The sequence below is a fragment of the Moschus berezovskii genome, chromosome 10 (genome assembly GCF_049115385.1).
Source record: "Moschus berezovskii isolate FMDL1 chromosome 10, NW_MosBer_1.0, whole genome shotgun sequence".
Classification (NCBI taxonomy): Eukaryota; Metazoa; Chordata; class Mammalia; order Artiodactyla; family Moschidae; genus Moschus; species Moschus berezovskii.
In genome coordinates, this window is record NC_142469.1 from 77624397 (window position 1) to 77643298 (window position 18902).

The 18902-nt window shown below is 39.4% G+C and overlaps 1 protein-coding gene across 1 annotated transcript in view; it reads right to left on the bottom strand.

Moving 5' to 3' along the window:
- Positions 1-2428: 2428 nt before the first annotated feature.
- STX7 (syntaxin 7) overlaps positions 2429-18902 on the bottom strand; it is a 60579-nt gene continuing 44105 nt past the window's right edge. The window contains exons 4-10 of the mRNA XM_055433073.2: positions 14181-14274; positions 13355-13492; positions 12526-12578; positions 11885-11981; positions 10143-10215; positions 6382-6464; positions 2429-3786 (exon numbers count right to left, since the gene is read on the bottom strand). Of these exons, the coding sequence (XP_055289048.1) occupies positions 3694-3786; positions 6382-6464; positions 10143-10215; positions 11885-11981; positions 12526-12578; positions 13355-13492; positions 14181-14274 (631 nt within the window). The 3' untranslated portion in view covers positions 2429-3693. The remainder of the gene's footprint in view (positions 3787-6381; positions 6465-10142; positions 10216-11884; positions 11982-12525; positions 12579-13354; positions 13493-14180; positions 14275-18902) is intronic.

The window sequence follows — 18902 nt, forward strand, 5'->3', positions numbered from 1 at the left end:
TTTTTTTAGGAATCTGTGTTTTCAAAAGTACTGTCACATGAGAAATAAAGAAATTGCCTGGATATAAACCTGCAGGTTCATCTTTCTTCGTTTCAGTTGGATTTAACCAAGTCAATAGGCTCAGTGAAGCAGCATGAAGCACTATGACAAGACATGTAGAAAACCTGAATTAAGCTGTTTCAACCCCTACACCTTGGTTCAGTTAGAACCACCACATGATGACGTAAGCCTAAAGGGTTTCAGTGTGGTGAGCTAGAAACATCAGAAGGGCGGGTAGGGAAGGTGTGTCTGCGGCTCCGTCCCGAGCGGGTCTCAGGAGCTCATCCCTGAGACCCTGTGAATCTGGAAGCCTTCCCGAGACTGCTGTCACCGCAGCCTGCACCACTGACGCCAGCTGAGTCCCAAGGGGCTGTCAGTGGCTGTTGACAGCACCAGAGCAGGTGACCTGTGAGACGTCTCGAAGATGCTGTGACACCTGTGTCCGCAGCCTGTACATACTTCTGCCTGGATGGCGTCTGAGGGAGGGTGTCTGAGGGCAGGTGAACTTGCCCTTCTCTGCCTCTCATTGGACCACTCTTAGAACCAGAAAACAAAGGGGGTTCTGGTTCTAGAAAAATGTACCTTCTGGCTTCCCTGCATTGCAAAGGACACGACACAGGAGGAGACGGTGATACTGCGGTGACAGACAACCCAGCGCAATGGTGAAACGCTGACAGATGGAAAGAGTCAACTATGTGGAGGAGAAAGCCTTGGATTTTTCTTCTCTTCTACGAGAGTTGGTGGGAAAAAAAATAAGCAGTTCTGTTTATGGTAAACAAGTCCATTTTCCTAACCAGAACAAAGTGCAGAATGAGAAGCCTTCAAAATAAAAAAAGTCTTTTTTCATTGTAAATCTGTCTAAATCAGTACTCAAAACAAATTTTTTTTTGTGTATAAGACTTTATTTTTTTTAATTTTAATTTTTTTTAATTGAAGCATGTAATTACTTTACAGAATTGGGCTGGTTTCTGCCAACATCCAACACGAATCAGCCATAGGTATACATAGAATCCCCTCCCTCTTGAATTTACTATTTTTTTTACAAAAGCAGTGACGACACCGAAGAAGACCCTGTTTCAAGCCTCTTCAAGGTGCAGTGCTCTCAGTGAACGACACAAAAACAACTGCTGGGCACCCAGTGTGCGCAGGGGGCCTGACTCCAGAGGCTGTCTCTACGGTTTGCTGTCTGAGATCAAGCTCCATCTGTGTCCACATTTGTACTTTTTAGGGTTGATCCCATGCCTACTAAAAACAAGCTGCATTGTGTTGGAACGGCACCAGATAGTCTTCTACCACTAATCACTGTGCAAAACCAAAACATTTCCATAATATTTAATGACTGATACAGTGATCAAACCCTTCCTGCGACACTGTCATTCAATTTAAGAAAAGAGGCTGGTTAATTATAGTCGGCGTCATGCAAGTATGTCTTCAAAGCACACTAAAAGGAATGATGTGTCATTTGATAAGGGCACTTCTTCAGCTTGAGACTCGGTTCGACTCAAACAGATTCAGATATGTTGACAGTCATGAAAGTAAGCATCGCCTTTTAAAGAGATTCTAAAATTCACCCAAAGAAAAACGTTTTTAAGAATTTAAAAAATTTGAATACTGTACCATTTTTCACTTTATTTTTTTTTTTCTCTTTTGTATTCCAAATATTTTGTGTAAAATTTTCTCTTAAGTTAATAAATTTCTCAAAAAGAGTACAAACTACTCGGGTTCCTGTTTTCAATGACCTGTGTCCCAGTCAAAATAATTTATAAAATATTATATTTTAAATTAAGGTGCTTAAACTCATGTCTCCCAAAGTAAGTGCTTTTGCTGTTATTGGGAACTCAGCATGAAATAAACAGAAGTAGATGCATTTGCCTGTATGAGAATAAACACTTCATCCAGTATAATCATGGCAGAAAATTGAGCTGATTTGTGGCAGTCATAAATAGTCCTAAGAGACTGGCTTATCACACTTCTCTGTGCACTTACGGAGAAGGATCACATTCCAGCAGGCCTGATGGGCTTGCACTGCCTTCAGAATAGGCAGAATTTGTAAGAATTTTCCTGTCTGCATCACCCATCCTGTTCAATAAAGCAATCTCATGCAGGTGAACACAGTCCTGACGTTTCTAATCATTCGCTGACACAACAGTTTTCTACAGGCTCTTCTTGTGTTCTGGTAACAAGCAAAAACAGCGTCTACCTATTAGCAGCAAAACATTTTAAGAGGGCTAAAATAAAAACTCTAAGTGAGTTGGTACTCCAGCAAGATGCAAAATGGTAGCCATGTGGTTATACTTCTGCTGAGATTTCAGGTAGTACAGTGGCTAAAGTGTGAGGTAAGTATCAAGTTCCACAGAATTGGAATTCTCTTGAAATAAAACTCTCCAGGCACTTTTAAAATCATCTTTATTTTGGTTGCAAAGATACAATTTACTTAGTTACTTAATATTTTATTTGTTCCCATCTGAAGTCTCATAGCTTGCCATGTAAAACATTGCCTTCACTATCAAACTGCTATGTAAGAACGTTATAAAATACAAACTATAAAGATGATCTTCTTTATAATATTCAGATTAGTGCATTAAAACAACATTGATTTAAAAAGGCAAGTGAGTTAATTGGCAAACATCCAATTCATTTGCGAATGCAGGATCATACAAAATGATATGCAAAGGAAACCCAGAATTTTAAGTGTTAGGTGCCCAAAAACAATAACTGTGGGAAAGTTACTTCCCCAAAGTAATCTTGACCCAAGGACACAAATGTAATCATTATTCTATAGGACAAAAGGGAAGGTAATTAATTTTCCATCATAGCAGCTGTGGAGATCCACAGCAGAATAAGTTTGGGATCTTTAGAATTCTAACCCAATAGGTACTGATTTGTCATACTCTTCCTCCAGATCACATTAAACATTTATACTGACAACACAGTTCCTTGTAAAGGAATGTCAGGCTCAACAGAACCTATAAAAAAAACAACCTATCCTTAGCATTTTACTAGGCAATCTACAACAAATGCTTACTATCTACACATCAGGAGTGAAAGATACGCTAGGAAGTTATTCACTGACTTCACTGAGAATCAACAAGGGTCTTAAGAGAAAAACAAAGATAAAGTTAAATAGACAATTTATGCTACTGTGAACCACAAAAAAAAAAAAACACAAAATACCAAACAAAAACATATATGTTACTTTTTAAAGTTATTGACAATGTTTCCTCTGCTGGCACAAATCAAAATTAAATTGAAGATCTGTAATCAAAGTAACACAAACATGGGTGCATGTTACATTGTGATGGGAAGATGCACACAGGAAACACACACACACCTTTAAATTTACTAATTTCCAAAAGCTAAGTCAACAGGATAAATAAATTATAAATGAAAGGCAAATACAATGTGGGCAGAACAGTTTTTAGATTGAAAAGCATGAATGTTATGCCAGCAGTGATACATAGTAAAACTTTCAGCATTAGAAAATATAAGATTTAATCCAAAGAAAACTTTCTTCCAAATAAAAATAACAGAGTACAAGAACCATCCTTTAGGCAACTGCTTTAAAATAATATAATAAAAAAAACCCACCATGATTAAAGGAATCTTCCTACATAATTTACATAATGTAGTGCAGTAGTGTGCTCCTTTATCATCTTAGCCTTTCACTCCCCATATGATGAGACCAATAATTACAACTCCAATAACAAGGATAAAAATGATGATGCAGAGGGTTTTTCTGGATTTGCGCTGCAGATGCAAAAAAAAAAAACATGTTTATAGATAGAGTGGAGCATCTCGATGGCAAGTGAAAATCATTTGGTTTATTTCTAGAGTAAAATCAATGGTAATTTCTTGCCCTCAAATTTGGGGCTATATTTTTTTGCTTTTCAATACATATAGTACTATGCTTTCAAAATATATTCTTGAATTAATGGTACTAGTCCAGGGGGTAATTATTCAACTTTTGTTGGTGCTTTTTCTAGATGTGTGGTTGGGAAAGATACAGAGAAATAAAAATTAAGTGATAGAGTTTACCTATATGTGAAAAAACAACTTAAAGACATCAATTTTTAAACTTTTATCAAAAAACTGCTCTTCAAAATGAGTTCTCTGACCATATCAGCAAATATTTGACAATGCTTCTTCCTAAAGTTTACTTAAGGTTCCCAAATCATTCTCATCCCTAAAGATGAATGGAAACTGCATTCAGAATTTCAACATACAAATTAATTTTTAAAAAGAGCTAAAAAAAATTAAAAAACATTCATTTAAATTATAAAGGTTGAGCTTTGCTCCATTCTTCATTCCTGGCCCAGCTGTTGATTTCTATGTTTCTCTAATGGTTATCTATCTCACGACAACATCCAGGAATCTTTTTTCTTACAAAGTAGAAAAGTCTGTATATTTGCTTTGGGTCAACCAGAAGTAACGTAAAATTTACGAAAAAGATATGTTTCTAACTCAATTTTTCTCAAAAACTATTAATACTGTTTAGTATTTCACCTGGCCATCTAACTTTTCAACAAAATACTACTCTTCATATATTAAACACAGTTCATTTCAATTTCATCATGCCCACGTATCTTCCCCAACTACCTGGTTACTGCAGACCCATGTGTAATGTGCCTTCATCAACAATGACAACTGTTCCACTAGAGAATTTTATTTTCCCTGGGGCACCATCTCCAGGGGTGGCAAGACTCTGGGGTGCTATGGTGATGAGAGCACCTTGTTTTATGTTCTTAATCCATCCAAACTATTTAGAAGCACCACACTGCATTTTGCAGAGGCATCATTTAATGTCAAGGCTGCCAAGTGGGACTACTGGGAAACTGCTCTCTTCCCAGTCCCTGTGCTGCATGGCTCTTTTCTCATCCCTCCAGGTCCTGTGAGAGCCCCTTAGACAGCAAGAAGATCAAACCAGTGAATCCTAAAGGGAATCAACCCTGAATATTCACTGGGACTGGTGCTGAAGATCCAATACTTTGGCCACCTGATACAAAGAGCCAACTTACTGCAAAAGACCCTGATGCTGGAAAAGATTGAAGGCAGGAGAAAGGGGCGACAGAGGATGACATGGTTGGATGGCATCATTGATTCAAGCAAACTCTGGGAGATGATGAAAGATAGGGAAGCTTGGTGTGCTGCAGTCCATGGGCTTGCAAAGAGTCGGATATGACTGAGCGACTGAACGACATTAACAACCAGGTCCTGTGGGATTAAGGTTTAGCTTGGGAAGATGTGCTCCTTTTTCCCCAGAGCAGCTGTAGGTTTTCCTTCCACAAGGAAGAGGCAAAGAAAAATCTGGGGATATATCTACATCTCCCTAAAATTCAAAAGCAAAATGAAATGACATGGATCCTAGTCACTGATGAAACTTGCTGAACACTCTGTCTGAGCAGATTTAACAGCTGGCGGTTACAGATTACTCTAGGGGTGTGTGTGTGTGCTCAACTATTCATGAATGATACGTTCAGTCTATGATGCGGTGACATTAACTCTGCTGAGCTGCAGGTCTGAATCTCGTGCATGAAGACAGTAAACATGAGTTACTCTGCTGGTGAGCAGAACTGGCTGGATAACTCAGCATCCTCTATCCAGCTTCATTGTTCCTGACATGCTACTGAATGTGTACTGATTCGTCCAGTGAGAAAACGGCAGTAAAACTAAAGGGAACTTCTAAGATCAGTGAGAAAAGTGAAAAGCGATTATTGCCTCTGTTAAACATCAAAGATTTACATACTAAATGATATAGTTCATGGTACTAATATTTGTAGTCTTCTGTATATATTTATATTTGACTCATATGTATGGATTTCCTATACTAACCTGATTCACTTTAGGGATCACTTCTTTCCTGGTGAAGAGTCTGCTGAATGCTGACCAAATACCCATTGGTCAAGGACACTCCAAGCTAATAACATTTCCACAGAACTTGAGACATCTTTCTGGGACAAGGATCTTAGCCTCTTTAGTCCAAAGTATCACAGATCAAAAAGAAAGGTGGAAAGGAACTACAAGAAATGGAGGGAAATCGCTATCAAACAGGTTTCTGGTTTGAAATGTGAAAATGACATTGGAGACCAGAAGCTGCCAGAAAAGACTGGAGTTGTCTACTGCTCCCCTCAAGACACAATGCTAAACTGCCCGTTCCTGTGGGCACAACACTTGTTCAATCCTGAGAACAGACAGGCTAAACCCAGTTTTAATGGACTGGCATATTTCTGGCCTGTCTTCCATGGGATTTTAAATTTTAATATCTCCAGCCACATGATTACACTCACACACACACACACATTTAAGAGTCCAAGTTATAGGACAGTTTAGCACAGTTGATATTACCTGATAGTCTGCTGCCCTTGACAGCTGCTGGTTTGCTTGCTGGACGTGCACCTCAGCATTTTCCACATTGGCTTCTATGCTATCTTTAAAATAAAACACACACACAAAACTGTTAAACAGGTGCTGATGTGCTAGTAATAGAGCTGCACAAATCACCTAATTTTATTCATGGTTAAGATTAAATATTCATTATTCAAAGGTTTATATGCGTATGGCTGAATTTTCTTTTAGCAACTATATTTCTCAGGTGCCTCAAACAATACAGAAACAATGTGAAGAAAATGAACTTGATTATCTTCATTACAGCGTACTCCAATTCTACTTGGTAAACCCCAAAAGTACTGTCACCGAGTTTGCATTCTGTGATGGCCAACTCAGTACCAAGCAAAGCATTCTGAACTTTGGTTCAGGGGAAATAGGGAGACCTGAAAACCGTCATCTGCTCAGTGGCCAGCATCAACCTCCTTCTGTGCTGAAACCTAGGCTCCCTGAGAGTCCCCATAGCCTTCTCAAGTGGTGACAGGTTTCCTTCCTCCTCTCCTCCGAACTGGGGGTAGTTCATCCTACATTTGTAGGATGGATGACCGCTGTCTCCTCCTCCTCCCTGCAGACTTTTAGAGCTCACGCCTACCTCTTTCACTCTGCAGTGCAGCAGGCATCCCGAGATGTCTTTTCTTCTTTTTCCTTGAATGTTTTAGTCCCTGCTCCACTGATGTTCTCTTCAATGCTTCTACTATTATCCATATTGGTGATCTCAATGTCCAACTGCTGACCCTCAAATACCCAGGCCTCTCAATTCTTTGAACACATATTTTTTTCATTGACTTTGCCTGTGACTCTTTCTGAGCCATTTCCATGGTCACATTCCAAACCTGTCATTACCAGCAACTGCAGCTTCTCTATAATTTCCATTCCAGGTCTCACTCTCTGATCACTCCCTGCTGCCGTGAGAGTTCTCTCCTGAGACCCCAACTTTAGTGATCCTACCCATTTTTCATGTCCCCTTACAAACTTCATATCCTCACTTCCTTCTTCCTTACCTTTGACTCCATGGACAGTCATTTGCCACTGCTTTCCTGCACTCATCGTCAGCCGTCTTCCCCCCTACTGCAGTCACACTTAGGTGACAACCCCAACCTATCCTGTGCAGCTGCGTGTGGGTACAAAAAGTCATCGGGGCCGACTTATTTCACTTTAAATTCTTGACTACAGAGCACTCCTGCCCCATCTCCCCAACTCCCGGAAGATAAGTCACACTTTCTCCTCTAACGTCCCATGCCTCCTCACTCACTGTCATTCTCCACCAGGGGCCTTATTTCCAGATCACTGAGACAACTTCCATAATCTCCTCTGACCCTACCCACTACCACCTGCAACCATCTCTGTGCTCAGACTTCTCTCCTATGGTTGTGGGGGACCCATCTGTGCTCAGCGAGAGCCAACCCCTCCGTGCGTGCATTTTATCCCAATTGCTGCTGCCTAGCTCAATGACCTCAGGCCAGCAATTGCTTCCCTCTCACTATCAATACTTCTTTCTCATCAATCCTACTGCTACCATCTTAAACACAAATCAACCCTCAAATCTCTCACTGATGCAACATCCACTGGCAGTTAGGACCACACGTGACTCCTAGAAAAAGCTATCTCCATTTGCTATCTCCGGTCACTCTCCTTCCGGCCTCTCTGGAACATACTTTATCGTGCTTTTACCTGCACTATTTCACCAGCACAGCTCTCATCTGAGGTCATCTATGTCCTACATGTTGTTGAATTCAGCAGTCAGCTCTTAATCCTCAGCTTATCTAACCCAACAGGAGCATCAGAGAGAGTAGATGTGTCATCACGCTGAAATGCTTCCTCCACACTATCCTAAAACTGTACACTTGTGTGGTTTTCTTCTGCATCACTGGCTATTCTTTCTTGGTCATTTTTGTTGGTTCCTCCTTGAATCTCTAGCCTCTAAATCAGAGACTGACAAACCTTTTCTTTGTGTCAGATAATAAATACTTTAAGCTTTGCAGTTCATTCTTACGGTTACTGTCATAAATGCTCAACTATACCTCTGTTGCACAAAACCTGCTGTAGATAACACGTAAATGAATGGATGCAGTTTGCTGACTGTGCTTTAAATATTTACAAGTCCTTAGAACCTCCTCTTGCTCAGTCGTGTCACACTCTTTGTGCTCCCACAGACTGTAGCCCGCCAGGCTCCTCTGTCCATGGAATTCTCTAGGCAAGAATACTGGAGTGGGTTGTCATTCCCTTCTCCAGGGGATCTTCCCAACCCAGGGATCAAACCCAGGTCTCCTACATTGCAGGCAGACTCTTTACTGAGCCACCAGGGAAGCCCCTCTTCTCTATCTAAACTTATTTCCCAGGTGATCTTACCTAATCTCATGGCTTTGATGTGCACATGATACCCAGATTTAAGACCCCAGTCCAGACACTTCCCCTTTACGTCACGTTTGAAACCTCTGTTCTCAACCCAACAGTCCAAGTGTGTCTCTTAAAACCTAAGTCAGATGGTTACGCCCTTCTGTTCACATCTTCCTGTGGCTTCTCCTCTATTAATACAAAAACTGTTCTTATGATGGCTCAGGGGCCTATGTGATCTGGTCCCTTGTGACTTCGGACACTGTCTCCATCCTCCTTGTGTTCACTCCATTCACTTAAAATGTCAGGTATGCTTCTGCCCAAAGGCCAGGGCACCTGCTATTCCCTCTGACTGGAACCTCTTTTCCTGCTGGCTTCCTTACTTCCATGAAGTCCTCACTAAAATGTCACCTGTCCTTACTGACTCCACACTGAAAAGCAGCACCTTCCCCAGTACCTGCAGTCCCACCCCAATCTGGCCTTATTTTCCCCATAAACACTTATCACCACTTACTTTTCTTTCTGTTGTAATTTTCTCTCTCCTCCAATTAGATTATAATATCTTTTATTTGTTGTTTAATTTCAGCTGAATCCTCAATGCCTAGATTTATGCCTGAATGTAGTCGGCACTCAATAAATATTTATTGGATGAATGAATGGTTTCTTAAATTTTACCCTGTGATCTACTGGGACTACAGAAGAGGGTAAGAATAGAAAAATAATAATTAAACTATAGGTCCAAGTATTTAAACTACACCAAATTCAGAAAACATATTAAATGTATCTTTAGTATACTCACAAATATCTTCATACTTAAAAATGATAAAGAAGATCAGAATCTTGATCAACGCTGATAGTTATATCCTATATGAATTATGATTACATTTAAAATTTAAAGGAAGTCTTACAGAGTTTTTAAAAAAGAAAAAAAATTCTCAGTAACTAAGTAATACGACTAAATTAATATGCTAAAAAAGTTATGAGAATGAATGTTTAGGCAAATAGCTACTTATTCCCTCTACTTGAGAAGAGAAGACAGTGTGCACATTACAAAAAGACATTTTCTCCAAAATCTTGGTGTGATGAGAATTAAACTGGGATAAGACAGAAACCAGAGGTCCTGGGAATGAGCTAGGATGATGTTACATGGAACCTTCCATGATCTCAGTAGCAGCAGACCCTGATTAAATCTGGGACATGTAATTGGTCATTTCAACCAGTAGAAGCCAAAAATGAGATCTGTTTTAGATAATGCCAAGGGTGGTGCTTTGTCTGTTGTAGACATGGTAGTTTTGACCCAAAGACAGAAAAGGAGGTTTGAGAAGTTATCACAGGGAAACTGCATGTGGCCTGCTTCCACCTCATGAAATTTCACCTGTAGGGCTTACCTATTACATCTCCTTGCTCATGAATCATCATTCCCAAATCTTTAAATATTTCATTAATATCCATAATATCAGCCTAAGAGAAAAAGAGTACACATTATTGTAATCCGAAATTCAGTCCCCAATCCACAAAGGGGGAAAATTTTTTAAAAACCCAAACCACTACTCATACCTAGGTGAGCATGCATGTGGACTTAACATACATTTTGGGCATATGAGAAAACTACTTGACTATAGGCAACCCCAAGTAAGTAGACTCTGAATAACAGGAACCATTTCTCTAAAACAAGTTTGTAATGTTAAAAATATCAAGTGATTTTTAATGGAAATGAACGATCTATGTAATAGAGAAGGGTGGTGTGTTATTGAATTTACACCATGCAATTTGATTAGTCTTATTATCACAAGCAGTATTTCCTCAAAATTACTGAAAATATTCTAGTAAAAATTTATATGTCAATTTGACACTTAAGACTGTGCTGGGTCTTTGTTGTGGCAAGTGGGCTTAATTTCCTCACAGTATGTGAGATCTTAGTTCTCTGATGAGAGACTGAATGAACCACTTAGTTCTCTGATGAGAGACTGAATCCACTGGAAGGTGGATTTTTAACCAACGGACTACCAGGGAAGTCCCTCAATTTGACATTTTAAAAGAATAAAACATGAGGTGTAAATTCAAATTCTCAAATTAATAAACTTGAATATGCAATGTAATAGTGATGGATAAATAAGTTATAATTTTAATTTTCTTTAATATATAACTATTATTTTGCCTGATTAAAGAGTAATATGTAAATACTTTATTCAGGAAGAGTAGGGCGATTTACACATTCATCCTAGAACTTAGTTTTCTCATCTGTAAAATGGGGAGTGAGAAGTTACTTTTATGAAAACTAAATAAGACAACACAAACAATTTATCACATAGTGCTTGGTGGATGGAATCCATCAATAAATGGTAGCTATTGTTAGCTATTATCAGGCCACTTTCCAGGGAACAGGTAGGTTCCCTATGAACTAAGGCTATAAACCTTTTAGCCCTTTTTGATATCCTACATGTACTAAAGGGAAATGAAATACATTTAAAGCCCTTGCTGCTGCTGCTGCTAAGTCACTTCAGTCGTGTCCAACTCTGTGCAAACCCATAGATGGCAGCCCACCAAGCTCCCCTGTCCCTGGGATTCTCCAGGCAAGAACACTGGAGTGGGTTGCCATTTCCTTATCCAACGCATGAAAGTGAAAAAGTGAAAGTGAAGGCGCTCAGTCGTGTCCAACTCTTAGCAACCCCATGGACTGCAGCCTACCAGGCTCCTCCGTCCATGGGATTTTCCAGGCAAGAGTACTGGAGTGGGGTGCCATTGCCTTCTCCTTAAAGCCCTTGGAAGAAATCTTATTTAAGCAGGTGTGATATGTATTATGTGCCATGGAAGCCATCCAGACTCTCTGAACAGAACTTTATCACTAGACTGATATTTTTCTCAATGCTCAGGTGCCTTGAGATGACTTAACAGAATTTTTAAAAAAAAGGAAAGAAAATTTGGAGTGAAGGGAAGTATATTTTCTCATCCTAGCACAATTTCTAAGGAGATTACTCTTTTTAAAAGCAATGATTCTAACTTATATGAGAAATGCCACCGAATTGATATTTATTCAGTTTTCTTTCTTGACCCTTCTCCCAGTATCACCTAAGCATCTTGAGAACAAGCTCACTAAGTGAGGCAGTTCAGTTCACAATGCAAAGCTTACTTCGAGTTGCCTGATAGAAGACTCTCTCTCCTGAATAAGGCGCAGGTCGTCCTCTGTAATTTCTTCATCCTGCAACTGAGCTTGAGGCTGAGTTTGGCTATTAAAAAGAAAGGAATGTGTAAAAAAAAGAAAAACCGGTATGGAAACAAGGGGGCTTCCTTCTTATCACAGAAATACTTATTGAATAGAACATTTTTGCTTCAAAGTCACAGAATTGCTCACTTAAATTCTAAAAGTATAACAGAAATGTTAACCAAATTTTATTCATTTTCATTTCAATGATTTTTTTTTAGAGTTATTATTTAATTATTGGAAGCTATTACATCTGGCAAGTGAGTATTTCTTCTTGGTTGACTTAAACCTCACACACGGGAATAATCTCTATCAAAAAAGAATCTTCATCAAAAATTAAGTCAATAATATATATTTGGATAAATAACTAAAGAGTATTATTACTACACTGGACTATTTTTATATATTTTATAATAATTATTTAAAAATTTTTTCAAATGGATTGTTTTCTATTTTTAAATAACTTAGGAATCATGATATATTGAAAACTAATTTTGCCCAAGACCATGATATAAAAAACAAATATGAAAAATTATCTTTTACTCTGTATACTGTTTTATACTTCTTACCTTTCCCAGGATACAAGATTCCTTTCTTTTGAGCTCTCCTCAGGAAAACCACCCTGAATAATTTAGTAACAGAATGGATTGAGAAGGCACAAAGGAAAAGCACACAACACTCATATTTTCCTTTATAATAATTTAAACTGAGTATAGGTGTATACTTACACTGGAGTACAGGTGTAAGAAAAAAGAAAGGTTCTTGTTCTAATATTTTAAGTCAATTACTTCAAGTAATAATAAAATTATACCCTAAACTGACATGGAAGGAATTCATTAAATATTCTCAAGAGCCAAATAATGAATATTATTTGATTAAAACAGAATGTAGCCTTGGAACCTCTACATTAAGGAACAAGGAAACACGATAGTTTCCAGGGAAATTTAAAATTAGATTAAATCAAAATTCCACTCTTAACTTATCCTTCCATAGATCTTCTCCAGGTCTACGTTCATTTTCAATATTCACATAATATATTCACTCTGTTCATTTCAAATCACCTTCACATAACCCAGGAGTAAAGAGTCTTCTACTCCAGTAGGAATACAAAGTAACAGCCTCAGGTGCAAATCAGGATTCCTAATCTTCTCTGACAGAATGTTTCCATATTTTTACATAATCTATAATCTTTTGTTCCATGACATGGACAGAATAACCACAATAATACGCAATTATCATCCTTTTTAAAACTGAGCAGAAATTCCTGAAAATAAATATTCAACACCGATTTCCAAGATGTTCACAGGTCTTTAAGACTCAAAAAACATGCCATGTAGTTTTTTATAGGATCCCTGGGGAATACTGTGTTCATTTTTACAAGCTGTTTTAAATACTTACAGATACTCTGGAGCTGGCTCTTACTCGAGCAACAAATTCTTTCTCTCTCTCAGCAGCCTGCCTCTGTACCTTCTGAAAGTTTGTCAGTGATGTTGTGAATTCAGCCACTAAGCGATCCTTCTGTATTTTCCTTTGACGCTAGAGGAGAGGCAGAGAAAAGAAATCTGCTAGAATCAAGCTGTGAAGTTCTATAGAATTTGCAAAAGATGTTTTGCTAGTAGCTGGCTCTTTATTTAATTTTGAAAATTTCACTCATTCTATTACAGAGCCTTACTGATTAACACTCAATAACATTTTGCTCAATTTGATAATATGTTCAAACACTGTGCATATTATCTTGAGGTAAAGGTCCATAATGTTGGATTTTTCACCTCAAGTTTTAATCCTAAAAACTAGGCCACGCTTTTAAAGTAATTCCTCTTCTTCTTTATTTTAATGGAAATAAAACCTTTGATTCACCTAAGTAATAACTTCCACTAAGTAAGCAGGGTAATAAAAATGTGTGCCCCTAGGAAACCTCACATCTTGAATGAGCATGCATGTTGCATGAAGTCAGTCCTGGAAGGCCAGGAAATAATTAGTCAGGAAGCATTTTCTGAGCACTTACTTAATTATGGGTCAGGACAACAGCATGGAAATAATTTTTGCTTTACTAAACCACAGGATACTACCTGCGCAATTAAATACAGTTTTGTGTTCTCTGAACTAATCTCAAATAGATTCTTCCCCCCTGATTTCCTTTCTAGTACAACAGTTCAAAGATCCTGCAATGCATTTGATCCCTTTCAAATTCAGTGAATCAACAGTGTGTCTTAAAGCTTCATACCTGGTCACTGGGGGTGGTGGGCAGAGATCCAAACTCTTTAATGTACTTATCTGTTTCTTTGGCAAGCTGGTTCGTATACTGCTGCTTCTGCTGGCTAAAGTGAGAAAACACACATCACAGTCAAAGAACTAAGGTATTACTTGAAGCTATAACTCTGCCACTTGATTCAATCCTAATGAACAGTTTTAGAAAAATCACTTTTTTCAGAGACTGGCTCAAATTTTCTCTATGAAAACAAACTTCTCAGGTTCTATAAATATTGAGTAAATACTATGTGGAAAGTGCTTTACTCACATATGGAGATAGCCAAGCTTTGAGAAATAAATATCAGCAGCTATTTAGAAAAGAAGACGAGTAAAGCCAACACGAGATTACAAAATGTCTGATGTTTGAGATCTGGGGGATGGGGGAGCCTTAAACTCTGTCCAGTTCTCAGGGTACAGCCAGCCTCTCTTATTTCTCTACCTGAGTATTTATATCCTATAGATACTTTAGTTAAAAAAAAAAAAGAGAAGTCACAATGAATAATAGTACAAATTTACTATTATTTATGTTAAGCATAGGAAAAAAAATGATAGCACTTCTCTGGAAAAAAACCGAACACAGTGAAAGAGGTAAAGTATATAGTTATCTGTTTCTATCTTGCTAACTAGCTTATAAAGTAAAGAGTAAGATCTATAACTAAAGAAGTTGACATTAAAAAAAAGCTTGTATTCATGTGATGTTTTACAGGTCACAACATAAGTGCCTCTCATATATATTCAGTTCAGTTCAGTTCAGTTGCTCAGTCGTGTCCGACTCTTTGCGACCCCATGAATCCCAGCATGCCAGGCCTCCCTGTCCATCACCAACTCCCGGAATTCACTCAAACTCATGTCCATCGAGTCGGTGATGCCATCCAGCCATACATTCTCTGTTGTCCCCGTCTCCTTCCACCCCCAATCCTTCCCAGCATCAGAGTCTTTTCCAGTGAGTCAACTTGTCGCATGAGGTGGCCAAAGTATTGCAGTTTCAGCTTCAGCATCAGTCCTTCCAATGAACACCCAGGACTGATCTCCTTTAGAATGGACTGGTTGGATCTCCTTGCAGTCCAAGGCACTCTCAAGAGTCTTCTCCAGCACCACAGTTCAAAAGCATCAATTCTTCAGCAATCAGCTTTCCTCACAGTCCAACTCTCACATCCATACATGACCACGGGAAAAACCGTAGCCTTGACTAGACAGACCTTTGTTGGCAAAGTAATGTCTCTGCTTTTTAATATGCTATCTAGGTTGGTCAAAACTTTCCTTCCAAGGAGTATGCGTCTTTTAATTTCCTGGCTGCAATCAGCATCTGCAGTGATTTCTCTCATTTATTTTTGCCTTTTGCTATTTTTGTTGTTTTAAAAAAATTAATTTATTTTATAATGAAGAACAATTGCTTTACAGAATTTTGCTGTTTTCTGTCAAACGTCAACATGAATCAGCCATAGGTATACATATATCCCCTGCCTTTTGAAACCCCCTTCCATCTCCCTCCCCATCGCATCCCTCTAGGTTGATACAGAGCCCCTGTTTGAGTTTCCTGTGTATTGGTCACACTTCAGTTCAGTCAGTTCAGTCACTCAGTCGTGTCCGACTCTTTGTGACCCCATGAATCACAGCACGCTAGGCCTCCCTGTCCATCACCAACTCCCGGGGTTCACTCAAACTATATCCATCGAGTCGGTGATGCCATCCAGCCATCTCATTCTCTGTCGTCCCCGTCTCCTCCTGCCCCCAATCCCTCCTAGCATCAGAGTCTTTTCCAGTGAATCAAACTCGCCGCATGAGGTGGCCAAAGTATTGCAGTTTCAGCTTTAGCATCAGTCCTTCCAATGAACACCCAGGATTGATCTCCTTTAGTATGGACCAGTTGGATCTCCATGCAGTTCAAAGGACTCTCAAGAGTCTTCTCCAACACCACAGTTCAAAAGCATCAATTCTTCGGCGATCAGCTTTCTTCACAGTCCAACTCTCACATCCACACATGACCACGGGAAAAACCATAGCCTTGACTAGACGGACCTTGGTTGGCAAAGTAACGTCTCTGCTTTTTAATATACTAACTAGGTTGGTCATAACTTTCCTTCCAAGGAGTAAGCGTCTTTTAATTTCATGGCTGCAATCAGCATCCGCAGTGATTTTGGAGCCCCAAAAATAAAGTCTGACACTGTTTCCACTGTTTCCCCATCTATTTCCCATGAAGTGACGGGACCAGATGCCATGATCTTTGTTTTCTGAATGTTGAGGTTCAAGCCAACCTTTTCACTCTCCTCTTTCACTTTCATCAAGAGGCTTTTGAGTTCCTCTTCACTTTCTGCCATAAGGGTGGTGTCATCTGCATATCTGAGGTGACTGATATTTCTACCCGCAATCTTGATTCCAGCTTGTGCTTCTTCCAGCCCAGTGTTCCTCATGATGTACTCTGCATATAAGTTAAATAAGCAGGGTGACAATATACAACCTTGACGTACTCCTTTTCCTATTTGGAACCAGTCTGTTGTTCCATGTCCAGTTCAAACTCTTGCTTTCTGACCTGCATACAGGTTTCTCAAGAGGCAGGTCAGGTGGTCTGGTATTCCCATCTCTTTCAGAATTTTCCACAGTTTATTGTGATCCACACAGTCAAAGGCTTTGGCATAGAAGCAAGGTCCGATGCTGTAAAGAGTAATATTGCATAGGAACCTGGAATGTTAGGTCCATGAAGCAAGGCAAATTAGAAGTCGTCAAGCAGGAGATGAAAAGAGTGAACGTAGACATTCTAGTAGGAATCAGTGAACTAAAATGGACTGGACTGGGTGAATTTAACTCAGATGACCATTATATCTACTACTGTGGGCAGGAATCCCTTAGAAGAAATGGAGTAGCCATCATGGTCAACAAGAGTCCGAAATGCAGTACTTGGATGCAATCTTAAAAACGACAGAATGATTTCTGTTCGTTTCCAAGGCAAACCATTCAATATTACAGTAATCCAAGCCTATGCCCCAACCAGTAATGCTGAAGAAGCCGAAGTAGAATGGTTCTACGAAAACCTACAAGACCTTTTAGAAGTAATACCCAAAAAAGATGTCCTTTTCGTTACAGGGGACTGGAATGCAACAGTAGGAAGTCAAGAAACACCTGGAGTCACAGGCAAATTTGGCCTTGGAGCACGAAATGAAGCAGGGCAAAGGCTAATAGAGTTTTGCCAAGAGAACACACCGGTCATAGCAAACACCCTCTTCCAACAACACAAGAGAAGACTCTACACATGGACATCACCAGATGGTCAACACCGAAATCAGACTGATTATACTCCTTGCAGCCAAAGATGGAGAAGCTGTATACAGTTAGCAAAAACAAGACCAGGATCTGACTGTGGCTCAGATCATGAACTCCTTATTGCCAAATTCAGACTTAAATTGAAGAAAGTAGGAAAAACCACTAGACCATTCAGATATGACCTAAATCAAATCCCTTATGATTATACAGTGGAAGTAAGAAATAGATTTAAGGGACTAGATCTGATAGATAGAGTGCCTGATGAACTCTGGACGGAGGTTCGTGACATTGTACAGGAACCAGGGACCAAGACCATTCCCATGGAAAAGAAATGCAAAAAAGCAAAATGGCTGTCTGAGGAGGCCTTACAAATAGCTGTGAAAAGAAGAGAAGTGAAAAGCAAAGGAGAAAAGGAAAGATATAAGCATCTGAATGCAGAGTTCCAAAGATTAGCAAGGAGAGATAAATAAGAAAGCCTTCCTCAGCGATCAATGCAAAGAAATAGAGGAAAACAACAGAATAGGAAAAACAAGAGATCTCTTCAAGAAAATTAGAGATATCAAGGGAATATTTCATGCAAAGATGGGCTTGATAAAGGACAGAAATGGTATGGACCTAACAGAAGCAGAAGATATTAAGAAGAGGTGGCAAGAATACACAGAACTGTACAAAAAAGAGCTTCATGACTAAGATAATCACGATGGCGTGATCACTCACCTGGAGCCAGACATCTTGGAATGTGAAGTCAAGTGGGCCTTAGGAAGCATCACTACGAACAAAGCTAGTGGAGGTGATGGAATTCCAGTTGAGCTATTTCAAATCCTGAAAGATGATGCTGTGAAAGTGCTGCACTCAATACGCCAGCAAATTGGGAAAACTCAGCAGTGGCCACAGGACTGGAAAAGGTCAGTTTTCATTCCAATCCCAAAGAAAAGCAATGCCAAAGAATGCTCAAACTACCGCACAATTGCACTCATCTCACACGCTAGTAAAGTCATGCTCAAAATTCTCCAAGCTAGGCTTCAGCAGTATGTGAACCGTGAACTTCCAGATGTTCAAGCAAGTTTTAGAAAAGGCCGAGGAACCAGAGATCATATTGCCAACATCCGCTGGATCATGGAGAAAGCGAGTTCCAGAAAACCATCTATTTCTGCTTCATTGACTATGCCAAAGCCTTTGACTGTGTGGATCACAATAAACTGTGGAAACTGGTCACACTTAGGGTCTTTTAAAATAATGAGAAACTATATGATAATATTCGGAGAAGGCAATGGCAAGCCACTCCAGTACTCTTGCCTAGAAAATCCCATGGATGGAGGAGCCTGGTAGGCTGCAGTCCGTGGGGTCGCTAAGGGTCGGACACGACTGAGCGACTTCACTTTCACTTTTCACTTTCCACTTTCACACATTGGAGAAGGAAATGGCAACCCACTCCAGT